This window comes from Pleurodeles waltl, chromosome 7, assembly GCF_031143425.1.
Source record: "Pleurodeles waltl isolate 20211129_DDA chromosome 7, aPleWal1.hap1.20221129, whole genome shotgun sequence".
In the NCBI taxonomy this organism is placed as follows: Eukaryota; Metazoa; Chordata; class Amphibia; order Caudata; family Salamandridae; genus Pleurodeles; species Pleurodeles waltl.
The window spans coordinates 79,819,094-79,841,874 of NC_090446.1; the positions used below are offsets into that span (position 1 = coordinate 79,819,094).

At 44.1% G+C, this 22,781-nt stretch overlaps 1 protein-coding gene across 1 annotated transcript in view; it reads left to right on the forward strand.

Moving 5' to 3' along the window:
• The window catches only part of LOC138303688 (centrosome-associated protein CEP250-like), a 159,234-nt gene that overhangs the window by 70,763 nt on the left and 65,690 nt on the right, over positions 1–22,781 (forward strand). Inside the window, exons 15-24 of the mRNA XM_069243015.1 lie at positions 5,011–5,157; positions 7,910–8,140; positions 8,235–8,428; positions 9,217–9,344; positions 9,513–9,682; positions 14,102–14,281; positions 14,714–14,848; positions 18,829–18,972; positions 19,321–19,550; positions 20,542–20,692. Of these exons, the coding sequence (XP_069099116.1) occupies positions 5,011–5,157; positions 7,910–8,140; positions 8,235–8,428; positions 9,217–9,344; positions 9,513–9,682; positions 14,102–14,281; positions 14,714–14,848; positions 18,829–18,972; positions 19,321–19,550; positions 20,542–20,692 (1,710 nt within the window). The remainder of the gene's footprint in view (positions 1–5,010; positions 5,158–7,909; positions 8,141–8,234; positions 8,429–9,216; positions 9,345–9,512; positions 9,683–14,101; positions 14,282–14,713; positions 14,849–18,828; positions 18,973–19,320; positions 19,551–20,541; positions 20,693–22,781) is intronic.

A 22,781-nucleotide genomic window follows, 5' to 3' on the forward strand; every position in this document is an offset into this window, starting at 1 on the left:
CAAGATGCGTAGAGCTGTGCTTCCATACCAGCCAAAGTGATGAGCCTATAATTGGTTGGTGAAGCTGGGTTTCCATTCTTGTACATTAGTTGCAGGATGCTACCTTTCCATGAGGCCGAAATGTGATTGGAGCAAAGCGAAGAGTTGAAAAACAGTGTGAAGTAATTTGCCCAGTATGATACACCCCCTCTGAAGAGGGCATTTTTTTAGTGTGGGTTCCTGAGGACTGTGGCTGACCCTGTTGAGTCCCTTTGAAATCTTACTCTTATAGTGCTGGTTATGACAGCACAACCAGACCATAGGAAATAAATCAGCCACTTCATTTTGACACTTATAGCTGTTTGGAGATTCTCTTTTTTCCACAACCTGTCAGTTTTACAATATATGTGTGGTAAAGACATTTAAATTGTATACGGTGCCCTCCCGTGGAGGTGGCCATCTTTCGGGTGACATTTAGGTCTCTTTCGACTTGCCATCTTCAAGTTACCCAATATAATTGTCCTGATGTGTTCTCGGTTGTGCATTCACTACACGAAAGCGGTATTTAAGGCAAATACACTGTTTCCCTATCGGTTGTGTGACATCCGCCTTATTGGGGCTAAAATCTCAGAGAGCTACCAGCACTGTGTGATACCAGTGCAGGGCATGTCTCAATGGCAATATCTAAAAACCTGTTTTATTGCAGTTGGAACTTAGTTGTCAATTCAGCAAAGAAGCTTAAAGTATTACCTTTCCAAACATTTGTTAAATTTGATATATAGCAATAAGATTCCAGGTTCTAAACCCTTTGAAGGCAGGCAATTCAGATAGCCAAGAGCCCTGCCAAAGGGTGTGGGGATCATTTTTGTTAGGTTCCCATCCCATTTAATCAAGCATAAAGTGTTGTGCCAGCATTTTAGCAGGGTTCCCATTGCTTGTGGTGAAGTTGGTGGTATTTGAGGGCCATAAACAAAGATGGTTAGGCCTCTGTAGTTCTAATTCTAGTCTATAAGCTGAGCCACCCCCGGAGCCTAATAACGAGCTGCTGACTACTAGAGCCTATACTCCTCCAGAATACACCAACTGAATACATTTGTTCATTGACACTTTGGGTTGCCCACCAGCCCGAGTCAGGTGCCTCGACCAGCCATGCAGTCATAGGTCGAGGAGGTGTACCAGGTTTCTGCTCTAGTGCACTGTAAGCCCTTTCAAGTATAAAACTGAGTCTGAGGTCTTTGACGAGCAGTGAGGACTTGGAACTTGAGCCCTCTGCACCTTCGGGCATGCCTACCAATCTAAGATGTCTTCAATCATGTCTTCAGTCTTTTCTTCACTGTGTGGGGGAGTGTCAAGATCATATTTTGAAGAGTTTGAATTGAGTCTGTAGCATCACATATGCAAACGTCAGCCTCTGTGGCGTGCTCAACAGCATTGTACAGGTCCTGCTTGACTAGTGCCATGTCTAGACAGGCTTCTCTGATTCTAACTCCAATTATGATCTCATGAATCCGAATTTAGAAGGATGACACCTCCCACCAGCTATGTTAGCTCCCATCATGTTGGAGGAGGGCTTCAGTAGTTCAGTCTCTTCATGTTTATAATATATCTGCATCTTGGACCGTTATACTATGACAAGGCCTTTAACTTTGACCATTGTGCTTGGCTGGGCATGTTGTTAGTTATGGGATCTCTGTCAACATGGTAAAGCAGTCACTCAAGGTATTTTAGCCCCTGCCATAATTAGAACTGGGTTCATTAATATCAATAAATGAGACTCTCCCATATTGCAAACGTTATTCTGGGCAACCTGCCCTTGCTGAGGGAACCTCAAGCACACCAGTCTCTGGGGATCACTATAGGAAGGGGGATCAGTAATGGAGAAGCAACTATTGAGCCAACACCTCTCGCGACCTGCATCAATCTCACATAACCCTTTGCACTTGCAGGCTTTCCTTTTGGAGTAGTCCCCCACCCCACCCCCTCCAAATTGAGTTCCTGTAAGCTCTTTGGTATTCTCCCAACCCCACACTGTGTCATCCAATTCCTACATTAAGGCAAGCTCCCACTGCTGTCTGGTATACTACAAACATCCACCAGATGTTATCTACCAGGAGGACCCTCTCTGTCCAGTCTTGTTCACAGCCAGCGTGCGTTCCTCCACGTCTCCTCAGAGAGGGATCCTCACCACTCCTCACACATGCCGGTGTGCATGGCTCCCACCTCTTGCGCAAAAGCAATTGCCTCACTTCACCTCAGCCGTCACTGCTAGCGGGGAAATAGTGGAACCCTACCAGGGTTGTTTCATCACTCCCACTCCTCTACACAGGGGAATCTGCCTCTTCATGTGCCCTATAGTGGAGAACCTCACAAATAGGATTCAATACAGGGCCCTCAATTGGTCCCTGCCAAGTCAGTCCCACTTGCATGTCCCACAGTCACCTGGGAAAGAGGTGTGGCACCCAAGCACCAGTGTCTAGAATGAGGCCTCTCCAGCCAGATCGTGGGCTGTTAGCAGCACTGAGGTGTTTTGCTCCTGTCTTCCACTTGGCCCAGATGCAAGACCTCCTCTGCAGCAAGTCGGCTGGGCTATCCACCTCTCTCAGCTGTCCTAGGACAAACAGTCCTGCTGAAACTCTGTTTTGGTGTCTCAAAGTGCTGCAGCCCACCAAACTAATATGTCCGGGGTCCAACCCTGCACCAGGTCAGACTTGGATTTCAGAGACACCCCTTAGGAACTGTGGGATTCTTCTCAATACTCTGACGTTTCCTCCCATGTTCTTTTCTCCACAGACCGCTACTGGCTTTCTCTTTGTGGTAAGTACCATGCCATATTTGTTGGACATTGGTCTGTGAGCATTTTAGAACATGTTTGATAACCTGGCCATCCAGGCAACACCCCCTTGTAAAAATGTTAAAAATGTCTAGAAAAGGCCCTGAAGCCTTTAATGGAGTTTTGTTCTTTAGTCAGATATGTTTTTTTATACAAGCAGCGGTCAGTAGACTTGCCAAGTTTTTTAGAAACATAGCTTACATCATTTAATGGAAGTTAGAATAACCTTGCGTTACCGAAAAGGGTAGATGAATTTTGAGATACAAACTGAGAAACCAAAATAAAGATTTCTTTTATTAGCAACCTTAGACCTATTTTCCAACCCATTGCTGGAACCAGGATCAACAATAACATTTTAGGAAAAAATTAGGTAATCTTCTAGTCAGTAGGGGATTGGAAGCGGTCAAGACACAACACGCTTTCATTTTTATTATGTCCACTGGGAAGGTTGGCCGCCCCCCTGCAGCACAAACCCTTGGCTGCCAGTTAACGGTAACACTGGATTTATCTGTTCCAGGGGGACCCCGTAGCCCGCCTGGGCCGAATTGTGGATGAAAAATGCCTATATCCTTTGGTTCAGGAGCGTATAGAACCGTTCAAGAACCTTATAACAGGATTGTTATATATTAATTGATTGTTTAGTTCAGTTTGACACTTAAATATTTTATTTGTTTATTTATTTCCTAACCAGCCCACTTAGGCATAATTTTCAGACATATATAAATGGCAATTGAAAGTGAGAACCATGGACTCCGCTCTCACTAGGAGAGGATAAGAATGAACCCACTCATCACAGTCACATACAGATTGTGCTCCAATAGATCAACAATACATTCACCTCCACAAAGGTTTCAGATCATTTTTCGATGTGGAATCGCCAAGTAAACACATTTGCTTTGCCTTCGCCAAGCCCAGGAGTTAAAATCATTTGTCCTTTACAGAAGCGGAGCTTCAGCACAGGCACCTGCTATGTTTATATTTGTGCTTCCTGGTGAGGTTTAATTTCTGTGAAATGAGCATCAGGGCCAGAAGGGCCCCAGAGACCCCACCCCTTGTGGCCTGGCCACAACATAGTGGCCCAGCTCACTGCATTTTCAGTGCTCACCAGAACAATGATGTTTTGTGCACATCAAACCATATATACAAGGCCAAAAGAGCTTATTGATATGGTTACAAAGCTCACCTTAGATAGATAATCCTCTTTCAGAGATACATCCAAAATGTGTTTGATATATGCCAATATATAAAACAACGAATCCAGTAAACCATGTAGATTTACTATGATGTCAAATGAAAGCAAGAAATAACCCCAAACTGTGTTTTCAGTCAAGGTAGATGCAGCACTGTCATGTTATCCATGGTCAGTGAAAGGAAAAATCAGCCAGTGACGTTTTCCATGCTTGTTAGGTGGACCATTTAATTCTCTATTTTCAGTTAAATGCTTCTATTGTGCCGTTTTCAATGAAATGTACTTTGTGTCTGATTTTGTTTAATTGCTGCAATAGAAAAGTGAGTAAATGTTGGTTGGCTTCTCTGGGTATTCCTTCTTTTGTAAATTATTTTCAATCATTGAAAATAGGTGTTCCGGAACAAGTAGGCCATCTATTCTATTATTGATGAATATCAAGGCGAATATAATGATAATCAGTGATTACTCATATTCAACTTTATAAAGACACACATTGAATACCATTAACGCGTAAAACATGGACAACAAGGGATAAAGAAATATTGTGAGGTTTTGTAAAATGAGAAGTATGTTCAGTCTTATGATGTCGAGAAACCATGACATTTCTCTCTCTATTTTTTCAGTTCCATCCCTATGCCACTCACATGCACTTACAACTGGTTTTGTTTAAATAGTTGCATCTAAGAGACTCCTTAAATGTTGTCTCAGGCATGTTTTATGTCTTAAAGTATTTTCAAAATTCAATGTTGTAAACTGTTTCTCAGATCCCGCACATGAACTTAAATATTATAATTACTATAAGCTTGGGGAGAATGTCCATCAATGAGAACTACGATTACAATTATGTTAAATCACCATTTCTGTATTCTCTTTAAATCTACAAATGTATTCTGTGGTGTAAAATGGAGATCTCTATAAAGCTCTAAAATCTCCTTGTCCCAAGCTATTAAATAAAATGGCCAGAAGTTGTATCTTCAGATCTTCTGACTTTCTTCCCTAAATTTGTTGATAGGCTGAGCAGTCGGTTACAGATCTGACAGTGGCCCAGGCACGGATGAGGGCAGAAACTGCTGATTTGCGTGATGCGGCAGAGAAGATGGGAGCAATAAGTGAGGCTCTGGCACAGGATAAAGTGGCTCTGAACCAGCAGCTGATGCAGGTGAACAAGGGCTGAACTTTGGATGAATATCTTTGTGAGGATCCCATGGGAAGAGGAATTTTCAGAGGAGCACAAGCAACATTGCTACAACACTTGCATGCACACACACTCTCTATTGCTCTTGCTCTCTCTGTCTGTGTCCCTTTCTCTCTCGCTATGTGCTGTCGTTTTCTTTTTCTCTGTCTCTTTAGAAATATTTTTTTCTTATTTTCTTCTCTCCTCAGTAAAAGAAAGTAACTATTTTTGTATATCCCCATGGTCTTTCCACTTAACTTCTAAAGTGCAGGAGTCGGCCGCATGCCAACGCCCGCACTACCTCCCTGGTGTGGGCCACGACCTGTGAGCGACACCAGGAAGGGGGTTAAAAAAATCCTCTGATGTGTCTCATCGGAGGATTTTTTTTTTTAAATTAAAAAAAAAAAAAAAAAAACGGGAGACACGGAAGATCATCCGTGTCTCCCCCTCACCTGCCCCTGTGTGACGCCAGCAAGCCGCAAGGTGGGCTGATGTCACTGTTTGTTTTCCCACACCGGAGCAGGAAGTGGCCTTAATGCCGGTGGGGAAAACGGGCCCAAACGGGCCTCCCCGATGTTCGGGAAGGCCTCGTTTTGAAAGGGGAGATTCTCCCTTTTCAAATGCCAGGAAACCCCACCAGACACCAGGGATTTTACTTGGTGGGGGAGGGGATCGCCCCCTTTGGAAAACGTCCCCCCCCCCCCCACTGTGGCCCCCAAGAAACCCATACAGCTATTTAAAAAATATATAGATCTATATATACATATCTATGTAGAAATATATATCTATTTATAGATGTATCTATCTAAATAAGTAAGTCTTGTGATTATGTTTCTGCTACAAAAGGATCTGACTTTTATCTAGTGGCAGTTTTGATGCCATAAAGTAGTGCAGAAGGTTTATATGCCTACTGCAAAGATCAAATCTTTATTTTATGTAAATAGCGGAGTAGATCAGTAAAGCCAGCCATTACCTGCTCCATAATACAAATAAAATGTGTGTGTGATGGGGGCTATGGAGAGATGAAGGGCATTTTTGCTGGGTGGTAGTGAGGGAATCTGAAAACGATTCCTGTCGCGGGCATTAGGCATACCCACGCAAGTGAGATACCATCTTTTTTCTGGAGACTTGGGGGAACACAGAATAGCAGAACAATTGTTATTGCCCCATGTACTTCTCTAAATTTTTTCCTTGCAAATGTAAGACAGTGTGTAAAAAAAAGACATCTATATATGAAATGCCCTGTAATTCACATGCTAGTATGAGCACCCCGCAATTCAGAGATGTGCAAATAACCACTGCTTCTCAACACCTTATCTTGTGCCCATTTTGGAATTACGAAGGATCCTTGATATCTATTTTTCACTCTTTATATTTCACCGAATTAATTGAAAACCCATTGATAGGTGCAGCTCCTTTATTGGCTCTGGGTACCTAGGGTTCTTGAGGAACCTACAAGCCCTAAATATCCCCGCAACCAGAAGAGTCCAGCAGACGTAACGATATATTACTTTTGAAAATTACATAGCAGGAAAAGTTATAGAGTAAAATGTGGAGAAAAATGGCTGTTTTTTATTTACTTCAATTTCAATGTTTTTTTTATTTCAGTTGTTATTTTCTGTAGGAAAACCTTGTAGGATCTACACAAATCACCCTTGCTGTATTCAGAATTTTGTCTACTTTTCAGAAATGTTCGGCTGTCCGTGATTGACATTGGTTTCACACCCATTTCTGTCACTAACTGGAAGAAGGCTAAAAGAACACAAAATAGTAAAAATGGGGTGTATCCAAGTAAAATGCCAAAATTATGTTGAAAAATGTGGTTTTCTGATTCAAGTGTGCCTGTTCCTGAAAGCTGGAAAATATTTGATTTTAGCACCGCAAACCCTTTGTTGATACCATTTTCAGGGGGGAAAAAACACATGCTTTCTTTAGTGGCCGTTTTTTCCCCATATTTCTGAAAAGAACAATTTCAACTGTATTTTGGCTCATTTCTTGGTCTCCTCCAGGGAACCCACAAACTCCGGGTACCTTTAGAATCCCTAGGATGTTGGAAAAAGAGGACGCAAATTTGGTGTGGATAGCGTATGTAGACAAAACGTTAGAAAGGCTTAAGCACGAACTACCTCAAATAGCCAAAAAAAGGGCTCAGCACTGGGTGGGGAAACGGCCCAGCAGCTAAGGGGTTAGTATTATCAGGATGCGTTTACAAATCAACACAATTCAGGTATTTGTTTTTTTTAAGAAGGCACGCAATCACTAGCGAGTACCTGAAGTTGTGAAGTCCTCTTTGAGATAGTAGAAGATCAGCTTTTTTCCCTTTTCTTTACTCTATTTAAACGTTACGCTATTTCGTATCCTGTATCTGTTATGTACGTATACACCAGAAGGGTGATACATTCTATGGGAAAGATAGTAACTTTTTTCTTAAAGTACCAGCAAACAGGCCAAAATGTTATTTACTTACCATATTTTCCTCTCTTCATGACTGGGTAAGTACCAGGAAGGGGGACTTGGCATTCTCTCTAGCAGGACGTAATACTAAGCATTTGACCGTCATCCCATAACGCTTTGAGAAAAACTCTACAGTGCTTTCCCTGCAAGCCATATTTGTTTACCTAAATTAGCTTTTTTGTGTTTTGTTCCATCTATTCCAGTCTTCCCTTTTACTACTTCCATTTAACCTTTGTGAGTTTTGCTCTTGCACTTACTGACATCTGTGTCTATTCACCTTCAGCTGGAGGTTGCACATAAGGCCCTCCTTGTTCAGACACAAGAGTCTGACAGCACACTGGCCTCTCTATGGGAAAATTTAAGCCATTCAGAGAATGAGAAATCTACAATCTCTTCTGAAAAGATGCAACTAGAGCTGTCACTACAACATGCAGACAAGACCAAAGAGGAGTTGGCAGTGGAGCTGAGTAGTCTGCGGGCTGAGTTACAGGAGACTCAGGAAAGACTGAGAAAGGTGATTGGAAAGGGCATCTATTGATGCAATTAACATGGCAACTAAACCTTTGTTCCCTTTTGTTAACTTTTTCTTGCTTGCTGTCTCTATACAGATGTGTCGACAGCGAGATGCTTACAGCCTTGAGCTGGAGGAATCGCGACAGGAGTCATCGTTCCGCCTTGAGACACTCGAAAAGCTGTCGAGGCAGCAAGAAGCAGAGGCCAGGGAGCGAGCTCGGTTGGAAGTGCAACTTGCTTCAGTGGATCGGGAGCGGAAAAGCCTGCAGGAGCAATTTAGCCGTGTCAGGTAGAGCATGCTTACATAGGAAACCTGGATGTAGGAAGCTTATTCTTGTCTATGCTGTCCCTTCTTTCGTCCCAATCCCATTTTCTCCTCCTTTCTTTATCCCCCACCTACGTTTTCCTTCTTTCTACATATTGTTCTCAGATTCTGCATTCTTTATCATCTGCTTGCTGTCTGTTTTCAGTTTTTTCCACCTCTTCCCGTATTACCAAATCTTTGCTACTTTTATAAATTTTTAGTACTTGCCTTATCTCCCGTGTCTACGTTTCCCTTTACTTTTTTCTCTATCTTTTTTTATTTTTGTATTTATTACATCTGTAGTTTATTTCTTGCTCTTGTATGTAGTTTGTCTCCATTCTTGCCTTCTGCCCCCTCTGATTAGTCTTTTCCTTTTCTCACTTGGTTGTTAATTCTCTTTCTTACATCTAATATTTCTTTTTTCTTGGTTCTCTTTTCTAGTGTGTATGCTTTATCTTTATCTTGCTTGCTCTTTACCTTTTTAACTAACACCTTTTCTATTTTTTGCCCCAGTTATTTCTTTGGTTGTTCCTCTAACAAATTTTCCCTGTTGTCCGCTTCTTTTCCTCTCATTCTCACCCTGCTTCTTGCTCCCATTGTCTCCTATGACATAGTGTTCCTTTTGTAATCTTGTGTGTCTTGCATTGTCTCTTTTCTCATTCTTGTTTCTTTCTCCATTTGATTTTCTTCCATCTTTTTTTGTTCGCCCCTTTTCTCTTGTTTGGCTATCTTGGTTACCTTCCCATTGGAAATGCTGTTTCCCTTCCCCTCAGGTTAGCAAAGGAGTCCCTTGAGACCAGTCTTTTCCAGACACAGGAGCAAGTGTCTCTCCTTGAGATTGTCCGCAGTCAGCTAGAAACTACTGTCCAGACCGCCACTCAGACCAAGGAAGTCTTACAAGGTGAGGAAAGTGTGGAGAGCTGCCATCTGGGCATTGTGAAGACGCATCTGCTATTTAGGGTATAAGGGTGCAAAGTGCTGAAGTTAGAGACTCCATTGCTTGTTGGCATGCTCTTCTGATCTGTCTGGATATGATTTTACTTGTGCTTCACATTATCCTTCTGTGCAGGAGAGGTCAGATGCTTGCATATTGAGCTGGAGGCACAGAAACTAAAAGCAGATCAGCAGCGGGCATCGCTAGAGCTGGACCTCTCCCGCCTCCAGCAGCAACACCAAGAAGAATGGATCGAACGCCAAAAAAGCCATGAGGAGGATGTAGAAAGACTGCAGAACGAGAAGGTACAGATGTTGGGGAAGAAGAGACACAAAGGATCATGAGGCTTCTGTCTCTTATATATTATATGAGCAGAGGGGTGCGAGCTGGCGGAGTATGTCCCTCTCCTGTCACTGTTACACACTACAGCACTGACGGTTAATGAACTGCGTGGCATTCCTTTCTTTATTACATAGCACAACATGGACAGAGTCAATAGAGTGTGATCTGTTTTCCTCTGCTTCTCTGTACAGTGGATAACTGTATGTAGGGGTTAGGTCAAAATAAAGATGAAATTGACGGGGAGAGAGAAAGAGAGACTCTTGCCTCTCTCTCCTTTTTTTTTTTTTTTTTTTTTTTTTTTGAGTCAGGCCCCTTTTTCACCCTCCTAACTTATTCATCCTTCACCCTCTGTATTCCTTGCTCCCTCCACTTTAGCACCAAGTCGCACCACCCCATTCTTATTGTCAGCTGAGCGGTTGTGCCTGTTACTTTAGTGCTCTGTGGGGCTCTTGTTTTCTCATCTGTGTTGTTACTACTTATTGGAAACCAGTGAATCACTGTTCTCTTTTGTTTGTAGTAGACAATGAAATGGACAAAGGCAATGACGTGTGGCTCCATTCTATCCCCATTTTGCTGTGCAGAGAAAATACAACTAATGTTGCATGAGCCCCTTCTGTCTGTATTATATCATAAAACAGGGACAGTTTAATGTGGGTCCCTTCTGTCTATTACACTGTTTTGTGGGGAGAGAACCAAATGACCTAAGTCTGTGAGCTCTGAAGTGAGGACAGAGTGAATGGAGTATTGCTCTTTTCTGTCAGTCAAGCGTGCCTCCTCTCTCTTTTTACACAAATGCAGTGGAGACAGAGTCCCAAAGGTCTCCACTACACTGGGCATTATGGGAAGGGCAGTTAAGTTGTTATACTGTTTGTAAAACAAAAAGTGCAGTTGAGTCATCATTGAGGTGTTGGTCTCTATTATGTCTTGCAGTGGAGTTATAATTTAGTTACCTCCTGTCTTTGAAACCATGCGGTCTTCTGTCTCCATTACACTGGGAAGTGGGTAAAGAATCAATCAACTCTGGATTCCTTCTGTCTCCATTACACTATGCTCTGGGGACAGGCCAAATGGAGTGCAACAGGTTCTGTTTCTGTTATGAAATGCAGTGGGGGGGAAGCAAATAAAACTGTTCCTCTGTCACTGTTACATCTTTTAGTGGAGAAAGGCAGCTGAGTTTGGCCACCTCCTGTCTGTTACACCTTGCAGTACACTGTGATATAGGCATAGTCGGAGAAAGCCCTGGCCACTTCAACCTCTCCTATTCCATCTGCTGTGACCATATTTCTTAAATTATGGGTTCTCCTCAATCCTGCTCTTTGTTTTTTAGCTGAAATGCAAAAGATGCACTGGGAGAACTTTGCAAGGGATGCAAAATGCCCTGATGGCAATTCACAAAAAATATAAATCCCTACCCATAAAACTGCTCACATGAGCAAGTGTGGGTTTGCTATCTGCAAACTTTTCCAGGTGCAGGTTTCCTGCCAGCTAATTGAGAATGTCATGCAATATAGTTCCCGGTCTCTCATTTTGCAGTGTGGAATTCTACAAAGTGACAATTTCAGCCCTGGAGAAATGCTGCTGGATATTCAGATCACACTTTTTTCCTCTTTTCTTTCTTTTCTCTCCACAGAGAAAGCATCTTCTTCATAGCATAGGGATACCACTCCTCTTACATTTCCTCCAAGCTTAGAGGTAATCCATTCCTGTGCCAACCTTGGAAGGACAGTCAACCCAGCCTTCCGCTGGAGTAAAATTCTCACCATTACCAGGGTGCGAAAAGGTCAGATTGGCTCTTGTGAATCAGCACAAATATACTAGTTTGTGGGCATTAATAAAATTACAACTGTAACTTGTTCTGACGACTACTCACTCGTTTCGTGGGACTACAGCAAATTTGTTTGCACCTGTGGCAGAGAAACTGCGGTATAAAACTCATTTACGTCTTCCTCAATTCCTTTTAAGAATTCCTTGCAGGTTTAATTGAAGGCATTTTTGTCCCTAAACATATGTTTATGGCAGAAAATGAATTGCGAATTGCCCACACCTTCCATTTAGGTATATTCAGGCCAGAATCAGGGCATAGTAATAATCATAAGAGTGTCCACAAATAGTGTTCCCAGTGCTTGGACAGAGTGATGAGTACTGAGAAATGTTCAACCGCAGAGGAAGATCTAAAATGTAACATCAGTGGCCACATTGATACATAGCCTAGATCTTTTCACCTGTGGTGCTAGAAGATGTTGGGAATCTAACCTTGTTCTAGAGGCCACATGTGTCTTTATTTGCTTGAAGTTGGAAGAGAACTGCAGTAGTCCTTGTGCTGGCTGCAGAATGCTGCGCCACAGGCCTTGCCGGATTGAAACTCTGTTAATTCACTGACCCAGGGAACTGCCTTCTATTATCCTGAACTCTTTAACTTGTATGGGGTCTCACCTCTCTGATGCCCTTTTTTTTCTGTCATAACCTGTATGTTATATATAAAGTGCCCTTCCACTGACAGTCCTGGGTCCATTTAAAGCAGAGAATGGTAAAGTTAAAACATGTTTTTTTTTAACATCTTTCTGAATTTCAAGAGCAGTGGTTCCCCTCTTAGGGAAGTTGGTAGGATATTCCAGAATCCGGGACCATTGAAAAGATGCCGCATTTACTTTGGCTATGTGAGCTGAAGCAGATTGGCAGACGTCTAAGCAGAGTTCTGTTGATGTCATTTGAGTTTAGAGGAAGAAGGAATACATAACCTTGTGAACAGTAACCACAGGTTTACAAATAAATCTCGGTCATAAACAAAACAATATGCAATGTCCATTGCTGGTAATCCATGATCAGATTTTCATGATCCAGTAAGAGGTCTAGTCTAGCCATAAAGACCTCGATAAACTTGAAAGATGTTGAACACTGAAGCGCAAGCTTTTCCCATAATTCAAGGAATGGTAAATTGCATAGAGACAGCATAAGTTAATGCAGACAGCAACTGTCTTTTCTGTAGCAGGGGCCTTGGTGGAATTGCACACTACAGATACCAGAATGAATTTTTCTTTTTATTGTGGTCAACAGGGTACCCATAGGGATTGGTGCGTTGTCTTTGAGCCTGCTGCATCTTCTCTGTTCAGCAATAGGGGTGACTTGTTTCTCGCATTAAAATTTAAGGTCACTTAGTAACCCATGGTTTTTAATGGCCTTTAAAAGTTGTGAGAAATCATTACATTTGGAGTCCTAAAGAGGGTAATCTCCAATGGTCAAGCACGAATCTAATTGGGTTTGAGCTATAGGAAATTCATTGACATCCACCGGCTGACCCTGTAGTGGTGGTCTTTCAAGATGGTACAAGCATTTAGCCCTTGTCCCATTCCCAGTGTATTTAAGACTGATGGCAGCCTGGCTGCCATCCGGATGAGTTGTGCCACTCCTGCCTTTTCCACCTCTTCCCGGAATAAAGGACAGGAAGCAGTGTGCAGGCGATGCGCAAGAATCTTCTGTCTTAAAACAAAGAATCACAGTCACTTTGACATTCACTCATATCTTTCCAAGCCACACTGCACTAGTTATAACAGTTTCCTTTGCAACCGGCAATGTAAATTTAGGATGACTTGCAGTGTTTTTATTTATGTTAGCGTGGACCCCTAAAGTAAATCTACATCCCAGCTGCATGTTGTGGTACAGTTTTAAATCCACTTCATAGTGTGATCATCTGAACCATCCCCAGGGTTAGATTTGCACTTTGCACTTTGTACTCCGAAGGTAGCAAAAATAAATGGATTATCTCCAGAGTTTCAAGAAGGGTGGGGAGAAAATGACAGTTTCATTGGTTTTTGGAAAATGCTTAGTCTTCTTAACAGTAGGCCCGGCCCTGACCTGGGCATGGTCTGTATCTATTAATGTAAAGTATATCAGAACACTCTGCACTTCCTATACTAATCAACGCTTGCTTTCACAAATCTGACTTCTTTCAACTCTCTTGGATGAACCAGATGCTTCCAAGCAGGAGGAATCCTCACAGATGACATGCTGCAAATAATCTCTTGAATCAAATATCTTGAGGCAAGGTGAAGAACCTTTTGTTCTGTGTTTACCCAAAACCGGTTCCAAAAGCACAGGTGTTTGACCCTTCTACCCTGCCTCTGCAACATGAATCATATACACCATGAAGAAGTTAAAATTTACAGGAAGAAGCTGGCTGATGTGTCAGATGCTTTGCGATTGTCTTTCACACAAACCAGGCTTTTCTTCTGTTGTGGTCACATCCCTCCAGTTATGGTGCTGGACCACTTTGTCTGTTTTTAATCTTATGTTATTTGTCTACAGTTATGTTTTTAAATCCCAGGGTTGCAGTTGATTGAGATGGAAGCTCACCTGTATCTCACTTGTTCCAATTCTTCTCACAGGACCTTCTACAGAAACAGTGTGATGCAGAACGAGCAGCTGCCACGGCGCGCTTGGCAGAGCGCGAAAGTGAGCTCTTGAGAGACTTAGAGGCATCTCTAGAAAAGATGAGAGATGCCACCACCGCTCTGCGGAGAGAGAATGAAGCGGATCTCTCCAGAGCAGAGCAAGAGAAGCAGCAGGTACTCTTGCATTGAACCAACAATCCTTCCTGTGAAGCATAATGCCCATGTACCCTATGCCAGCATCCTTACCATTGTGTTAAACCCATCAGGCAGTATAGCACCTGAAGCAGGGAAGTTTGGAATGGGAGTGGGAATGATGGAGGGATAGTGTTTATAAGAAGGGAGGGTGTCAGGAAGCTGGAGCTGGATAGAAAGCTGGGTGACAGCATGAAGGAATGGGAATGCAAACAATTTTTTTTCCTGTGTCAACAGGAAGAATGCCGTGAGTTGTACGAAAGTTTCATAAAGTCCGCTATATACGGAATGTTTAATATGCGGTACTCCTGTGTTTGGGAAGACAATTCTTTGGTTATTAGATTTCTTTTTCTTTTCTGTTTCCCCCTCAATTCTGTGGTATACACTCCTTGTCTCCAACCTTCTCTTGGTCAGGCTCTTCTTGCAAAAGAGGATGAGAAATCATCCATCATGGAGAGACTGCGACAACTTCAGAAGGAACTCAAGGAAGCAAAGGAAGCCTTGGAAATGCTGCAACGGGACAGCCAAAGCCGTCACGAAGAGGATCAGGTATGGTGGGGGTGAGTGGGGGAAGGTGAAGGTGGGTGAGTGGGGGGAAGGTGAAGGTGGGTGAGTGGGGGGAAGGTGAAGGTGGGTGAGTGGGGGGAAGGTGAAGGTGGGTGAGTGGGGGGAAGGTGAAGGTGAAGGTGGGTGAGGTGGGGAAGGTGAAGGTGGGTGAGGTGGTGAAGGTGGGTGAGGTGGGGAAGGTGAAGGTGGGTGAGGTGGGGAAGGTGAAGGTGGGTGAGGTGGGGATGGTGAAGGTGGGTGAGGTGGGGATGGTGAAGGTGGGTGAGTGGGGAGGTGAAGGTGGGGATGGTGAAGGTGGGTGAGTGGGGAGGTGAAGGTGGGGGAAGGTAAAGGTGGGTGAGGTGGGGAAGGTAAAGGTGGGTGAGGTGGGGAAGGTGGGTGAGGTGGGGATGGTGAGGGTGGGTGAGGTGGGGATGGTGAGGGTGGGTGAGGTGGGGATGGTGAGGTTGGGCGAGGTGGGGATGGTGAGGGTGGGCGAGGTGGGGGAAGGTGAAGGTGGGCGAGGTGGGGGAAGGTGAAGGTGGGCGAGGTGGGGGAAGGTGAAGGTGGGCGAGGTGGGGGAAGGTGAAGGTGGGCGAGGTGGGGGAAGGTGAAGGTGGGCGAGGTGGGGGAAGGTGAAGGTGGGTGAGGTGGGGGAAGGTGAAGGTGGGTGAGGTGGGGGAAGGTGAAGGTGGGTGAGGTGGGGGAAGGTGAAGGTGGGTGAGGTGGGGGAAGGTGAAGGTGGGTGAGGTGGGGGAAGGTGAAGGTGGGGGAAGGTGAAGGTGGGGGAAGGTGAAGGTGGGGGAAGGTGAAGGTGGGTGAGGTGGGGGAAGGTGAAGGTGGGTGAGGTGGGGGAAGGTGAAGGTGGGTGAGGTGGGGGAAGGTGAAGGTGGGGGAAGGTGAAGGTGGGGGAAGGTGAAGGTGGGTGAGGTGGGGGAAGGTGAAGGTGGGGGAAGGTGAAGGTGGGGGAAGGTGAAGGTGGGGGAAGGTGAAGGTGGGTGAGGTGGGGGAAGGTGAGTGAGGTGGGGGAAGGTGAAGGTGGGTGAGTGGGGGGAAGGTGAAGGTGGGTGAGTGGGGGGAAGGTGAAGGTGGGTGAGTGGGGGGAAGGTGAAGGTGGGTGAGTGGGGGGAAGGTGAAGGTGGGTGAGGTGGGGAATGTGAAGGTGGGTGAGGTGGGGAATGTGAAGGTGGGTGAGGTGGGGAATGTGAAGGTGGGTGAGTGGGGAATGTGAAGGTGGGTGAGTGGGGAATGTGAAGGTGGGCGAGTGGGGAATGTGATGGTGGGTGGGTGAGTGGGGTGGGTGAGGTGGGGATGGTGAAGGTGGGGGATGGTGAAGGTGGGTGAGGTGGGGGAAGGTGAAGGTGGGTGAGGTGGGGGAAGGTGAAGGTGGGTGAGGTGAGGTGGGGGAAGGTGAAGGTGGGGGTAGGTGGGTGAGGTGGGTGAGGTGGGGGAAGGTGGGTAGGTGGGTGAGTGGGGGAAGGTGAAGGTGGGTAGGTGGGTGAGTGGGGGAAGGTGGGTAGGTGGGTGAGTGGGGGAAGGTGGGTAGGTGGGTGAGTGGGGGAAGGTGAAGGTGGGTGAGTGGGGGAAGGCGATGGAGAGCAGCAGAGCCCACTAAGTGAAACCTGTGAACCAGTGTTGTTGGGCATATGCAAAATTCACAAAATGGGCTTTTGCAAAACTTCAGAAAAAGTTTGTAAAATTATGTGTATGTGTGGGAGATGCACACCCATTATTTAACGCACAACAAACGTCCTTGCTTCATTTTTCTACTCCAGGACGCATTATGATAAAACAAAAAAAAAAACGCAGAAAGCACCAGCCTCCTATGTTCTGGTTGTCTGCGTTGTTCCCACACTATAGTTTTGCCGCGGACTGCGGTGTAATTATACTACGTGACTTGAGTGTTAGAAATTTCACGTAACTAGCGTAAAGCAAAATGTCTTGAATTAAGCCAGTGCAATTTAAATTTTACCCAGGCCTTATTGGTATCTAAAAATTTGTGGTTATTTGTGAAATTGAGAAATAATGCTGGCATAGACAACATTCAGTAGGATAGAGAGGCGAAAACTAACTTAAGTTGCTTGACTCTGTCCTGTCGAATAATCCTGATGTTAAGGGTGGGTCTTGTTCACCAGGGGTGTTGTCATGCTGTGACATCTTTATAGACTCTCCCTTTACCCCATGCATTTCAAGGTACACATGAAACCTCTGCACACTCTTCTGGTAGCAAATAGTAACTTTTCAACTTTTCATACAGATGTGGTTGACACCCAGCTAGCTCTTCCATTTAGCGGGGACTTAATATCAGACTTGTGCTACTTGTTGAATTTCGTGCAGGTGATCATTGAGTGGATACCGGCGGCGTGGATCAAGATGTGCTGTATAACAACAGACTAAAGGAAAGCTATTATTTTTAGTTTTTGAAAGGGAAACCTTGGGATGCAAAACTAAGGTTTAGGAAGCAAATGGCGAAACTGCCTTCTGCTAAAGCTAAAAAAGTGGGCCAGCAAGGATAACTGTAGGAAAGGACTAAAATATATCTTTTCTAATTTTGGGATCATATGTTGCCTGTATTTGCAGCTGACATCTGTATATCCCCAATGTTATGGCAGCAGCTTGATGGTGGGGAATAATTAACAGCAAGTGAGTCTATAAAGGATTTTAGCACTTTCATTTTGCAGCATGAAACTTCTCTGGATTCACATGCTGTGTATTATTCTGCCATCTGGAGGTTTTGTCCTGAGTTTTACACTATTTTGTAGTCCTGATTCTATTTATTTTTTGTTGTCGTGCGTCAACGGCCCCCATTTAGTGTATCCTGTGACATCGTACTTCGTCTTCCGGAAGCTCTCACTTGTGCTCGCCATCTTCAGATTCTTTTTTTTCATGGATGCACGGCTGATGGCTCTCCAACAGAAGGAAGGAAAATTGAGAAAGGTTTGTGTGCAGTTCCCCGTAAAGTTAAGCAAAATTTGGAGAATAACTTTGAATCGAGATATCAGAGGAGAATTCAAGGAGAAGGTAAAGAAATATTGCAACGGTTTTTCTAGAATACCTGCACAGGGGGCCCTGTATGGCCTAATGGAGAAGTCTCTGTTCCAGTTGTGCCCAGATTGTCCCACAAGTTCGCTCAGAAGGACCAACACCCGGTCTACATCCTCTGACTACCAGTAGATCATTGAAGGGACGACTGCAACACCTGCTTTGCGTTCATGTCGAAGACTCTAAGGGTGCGAGAGAGCCAAGCACATAATACCCTGTAGAGAAAGCAGACAACCCCACCCCTAAGAGACCTGGATCGGTTGAGCGTCAAGGAGGATAACGTTGACGGAGTTGCCGAAGGGGAAACAGACATTGAAACGAGAATCGTCAACATCTAAGCCCAGGCAACCATGAAGACCAAGAAGATAAAACATACAGTCTCTTACTTGTGGGTGTAGTTTTCCATCTTGAAGAAATGTATGTATTCGTAAGCGAAGCGACCCATCCACCTCCACCAAGAAGATGTAAGGAGAGAACAAGATACCGGGGGAAAAAAATTATCTGACGATAGTGACCAAAGGTGGGAGCTTCTGGAGAAAGGATAATGGTGTCTTAGGATACACCAAATGGGGGTCCGCCGACGCTACCTACAACAAAAAGCCAAGACCCAACCACTTGATGGCGGAATAATGCGGGGCACGTGAATCCAGATTATTCTTCAAGCTGCAAAACTACACTGATAGGTAAGAAACTATACATTTTCTGGCAAATAACTTTTTTTTTTTTTTCTTTTGACAAAGAATGGGGAGTGGGGATGTGGTGTTGGAGGGTAAGCATGAAGGATTTGAAAGAAAGCTGGCATATAGTGCTCGTAAGACCATGGGAGTGGACAAAATAGGTCTAGCAGGTGAGGGATGAGAAATGAAGTGCTAGCTTGAAGAAAAACAGATGTTTCAGATTGATGCTCCACATAGTCAATTTATTTTAATTTCTCCTTCCAGGCCACCATTGAACAGGTCAGAGCTCAGCTTCACAGTGCTGAGCACAGGAATGAAGAGATGGAGCGGCAGAACGTGGATGAAGTTAAAGCCCTGAAGGAGGAGGTGAACATGCTACTTCAGGAGCGCGACACCCTGCAGGCGGAGGTGAGTGGGTCCAGAAGAGGGGGTGGTTGATTAATATTCCTCCCTCTCCGGGAGAAAATGTGAGAACACTTTGGGGTGCTGACAGTGACTTTCTTACCTGCTTTGATGTGTACACATACATGGCATGCAGCAAACATACATTCTTTAACATTTAAAACATCATATATATTTTACAGATTGCTTGTCAATCTGCTACTTGGTTTATTACAACTTCAAAGTCTTTTGTTTATTTTTCTCTTGATGATAACTTTCCAAATGTCATGGACTACGCATGTAACAGGAGGGTTCATTTAAACATTTATAGACTAATGTCATGGGCACGCTGGTCTCTGTTTTGCCACCGAATAGGTGCTGGATCTGACTCCGCGGCTGATAGCCGCAGAGAATTCCCTGCAGATGATTGTCCAGGAGCTTCAGGATGCTCAGAAGTGCCTTGATGAAGAGCGAGAAGCTGGTGGCCGGAAAGCAGCAGAGGTTGCACATGCCAGGCGGGAGTTGGAAACAGTCAAGGCAGCATGGGAGGAGGCAAAGAGGCGGCTGCAGGCAACGGTTCGAGCCCTGGAGGAGGAGCGGGAGAGGTGGGTGTAGATGAAGGGTCCCTGTGCTTCCTAGAAGATAGGCAACAAGAACAAAAGGACAGATAATGTTATGCTTGTGAAGATAAGGTAGTGAAAGACCGAGGTTGTATGCAATTTATTGGAAAGAAGAGAAAAAATATCCTTTGCTCCTCGGGAAAGAGGGATAATACTGTGCTGTGAGAGAAAGGAGTGGCTGCAGTTAAAGGAAAAAGGGGAGATCTTTTGAACCTTTCCATTCAACCGAACCATTCATTTTCAAAGCGCTCTGTAAGTGTAAAGGGGAATTCATGGAGACAAACGCGCAGATTGTAGTGGAAGATGGGAAAGTGTCGGAAGAAATGGGTTTGAGTTGGAAAATGGAAAAGTGGGGGAGATCAAACAAAGAGGCTTGGCCTGAAAATTGTTCGGACTTATGTTGGTGAGGAAAAAAAATGAAGGCCTTGTGCTAAAGAATGAAAGATGTCAATAAAGGCGAAAGAAGGTTGGGCCTGAGCTGTTATTAAAAGACAAAAGTCCTGTGGTGTTGCTGGGAGAAAAAGGAAGAAGTGGGGAAGAGAGAGGGAGAGCTAAAAAATGTGTTGAAGAATGCATGGTGAGAGGGAGTGACATTTGATACAAAGAAACTGCAAGATACCGAAAGGGGCACCAGTGTTGTTCAAACCTCTGGGTGAATAGCATGAGCCGGATGAGCAATAGAACACTTGTATAACTGTGGGAGATCATAAATAAAAGTTGCACAGCATAAGAGAATAATATGTTTCACACTCTGATCTTTATCCACCCTTCTGCTTTACTTACTCTTCCCCTCCTCTTTTGGTCTCTTTTTATCTGAATCCTCTCTCCTGCTTCACTCCTTCTCCTTTCAACTCTCTCTGCTTTCTTCTCTATTTCCCTGCCGCCCTTTCAGTGTCCCATTTTCAGACTCTGTTAGGGTCACAACTGTTTTTGTTACCAGAGTCAGCTCACTTGCAAATTGTTTCTCTTTGCTAAGCCTACAGCAGGCATTGGCCAAACAGCAGGACGCCATACTCCTATCTGAAGAGTCCAAGGCTGCCCAGCAGCGGGAGCTGATGAAGCTGCAGTCCGAAGCAGAGGAAAGCCATCTGCAGAGGTGCGAGGAGGCGCAACAACTGCATTCTCAGGTGTGTAGCAAGCCAGGTGGGTGACATGTTCCTCGGGGAGTAGACATTTTCACTGTCTTCGGGTCTGCAGCAGCATTACAGGTCAAGACCTCACTTTTGAACCTTTCTTAATTACTTTACTTATTTTATATCAAGGAAATAATTGTCCGCCCCACTTAAGTCACATTAATTACCCTAGCTCTGTTAGGATACGAAATAGCTTCCTTGACATCACAAAATACAATCTATTTCACTGAAAGCCTGATAACTCAAACTTTGAGGTATAGATGAGAAAACTTTGAAAGACATCAACAAGTCATGTCAGTTGTCTGGACTAACCTGCAGTGAGCAAGTTACAGGAAAGATTTCCTGCATTGCGGTACAACATGCCTGCTATATCTTCAGAACTCTCAGTGTTCCAACAATTCTGACTGTCTTTATAGTCCATTTGGTTTGTCTTTAAATTATCCAAACCAGTCTCTGCTCTCGGATAGTTCCTACAATCCCTCTTGCAGTGGTCCGTCATCAGGAGGTATAAGCGTAACATGTTTGTAAGATGAGTTGCCTATCTGCAGTCGCTTTGTAAGGCAGAAGGCAGCCCTCTCTTTTGTATGATTGCATCCAGGTGGATGGAGAGAAAATCTGGATCCTTTAATTATTGACATCTTAACTAAAGTCAAATATTGTATCATGTTTGTCCGTGAATCCTCTCAGATTGGTTGCCATTGTGGCCCCCACGGACTGGGGGTTGTACTAAATTACTTTGTAGTTAACGTCCTTCCTTGAGAGGAAAATAAATGCAGAAAAATCTTTCATCAAAAACAAGAGGGAATTCATCTAAAGGCTGCTTCAGGGAACTTATTACAGAAAGGGAAACAGGCAAATCCTGTATATATAGCTCTTTTTAATTTTTTTTTTAAAGGATTTTTAATGTCCTCAGTTACATTATTATATCTCACCTATCGGACAGAGTAGACTGTCTTGTTCCAAAAATCCTATCGTGAACGTTCAGTGGATTACAACTCACCCATTGCTTACCATTAGTTGGCTTAAAAGTCACTAATTTGCTTACTTCTTATTTGACGACTTGCCTTCCACTTCTGTTTACCCCTCCTCTGGAGCTAAGCATCTTTACAATCCTTTTGATTGGCAGACTTGTATCATTCCACAGCTTACTTTAGGGATTTTTTTTTCTTTTTCATTCAGCCCTCCATGAGAGGGCATGTGTTTTCTAGCTCTCTCCCTTCTGTGAAGTTTCACCCCCCTAACAAGCATGGCTGTAAAAACTCAGCAACAGGGATGTTTTTGTCTGTTTTGGGTTGTTTTTGGTTTATCTCCTGCATTTCAAGTATTGCATGAAAGCACAAGCTTTGACACACAAAGACTTTTGAGGCGCTGGGGGAAGTTCCATCTGCTACTTTCACTCAACTGGCGTCTGAGGCAGAAGATTTATTTAGCATGACACACTTCCTGGGGGGCCATAAATCTGCTCCCTGGGCTACTGCAGAGGACGAAATGGCTGAATCCTGTGAAAAGTAAATTACACCTTAAGTGTTACATTTTACATTCTGATTCTTCTTTATTCTTTTTACATTTTGTTAAGGTTTTTAATAGTAAAAAGCACCTGGAAAAATAAACCATACCTATTATAAAGTTTGAAATCCTTGAATTCAATGTGCAGGCTTGTGATACCATAAGATAATTCTTTGCATTTCCTCCAGTATTTTGAAATGTTTTTCTTCTACGTTTAATAAACAGCGCTTTATAGACAAAAACTGGCAAAACCAACAGCTGTGTGTGGGAAAGGGCTTCTTTTTGACAAGGTCACTCCACGTTTTGCTTTGTAAATGATGGATTTGTGACGGAATGTGCACTGGGTTCCTGCTGAGCAGGGCCCCAGTGCCAGGTCTTTTCCCCTAAAACTGTGCAATTGTTCCCCAGTTGGCAATACCTTTGGCCCACCTGTAAGTGCCTAGTAAATAGTACCTCTTGTCCCAGGACATGGGTACCAAAGAGAGTCCACAAGACTTTCAGCATGTATTTTGCCACACTCAGGGCCCCCTCACCTAGCACACACAGACTGCCATTGCAGGCTACGTGTCTTAGTGCA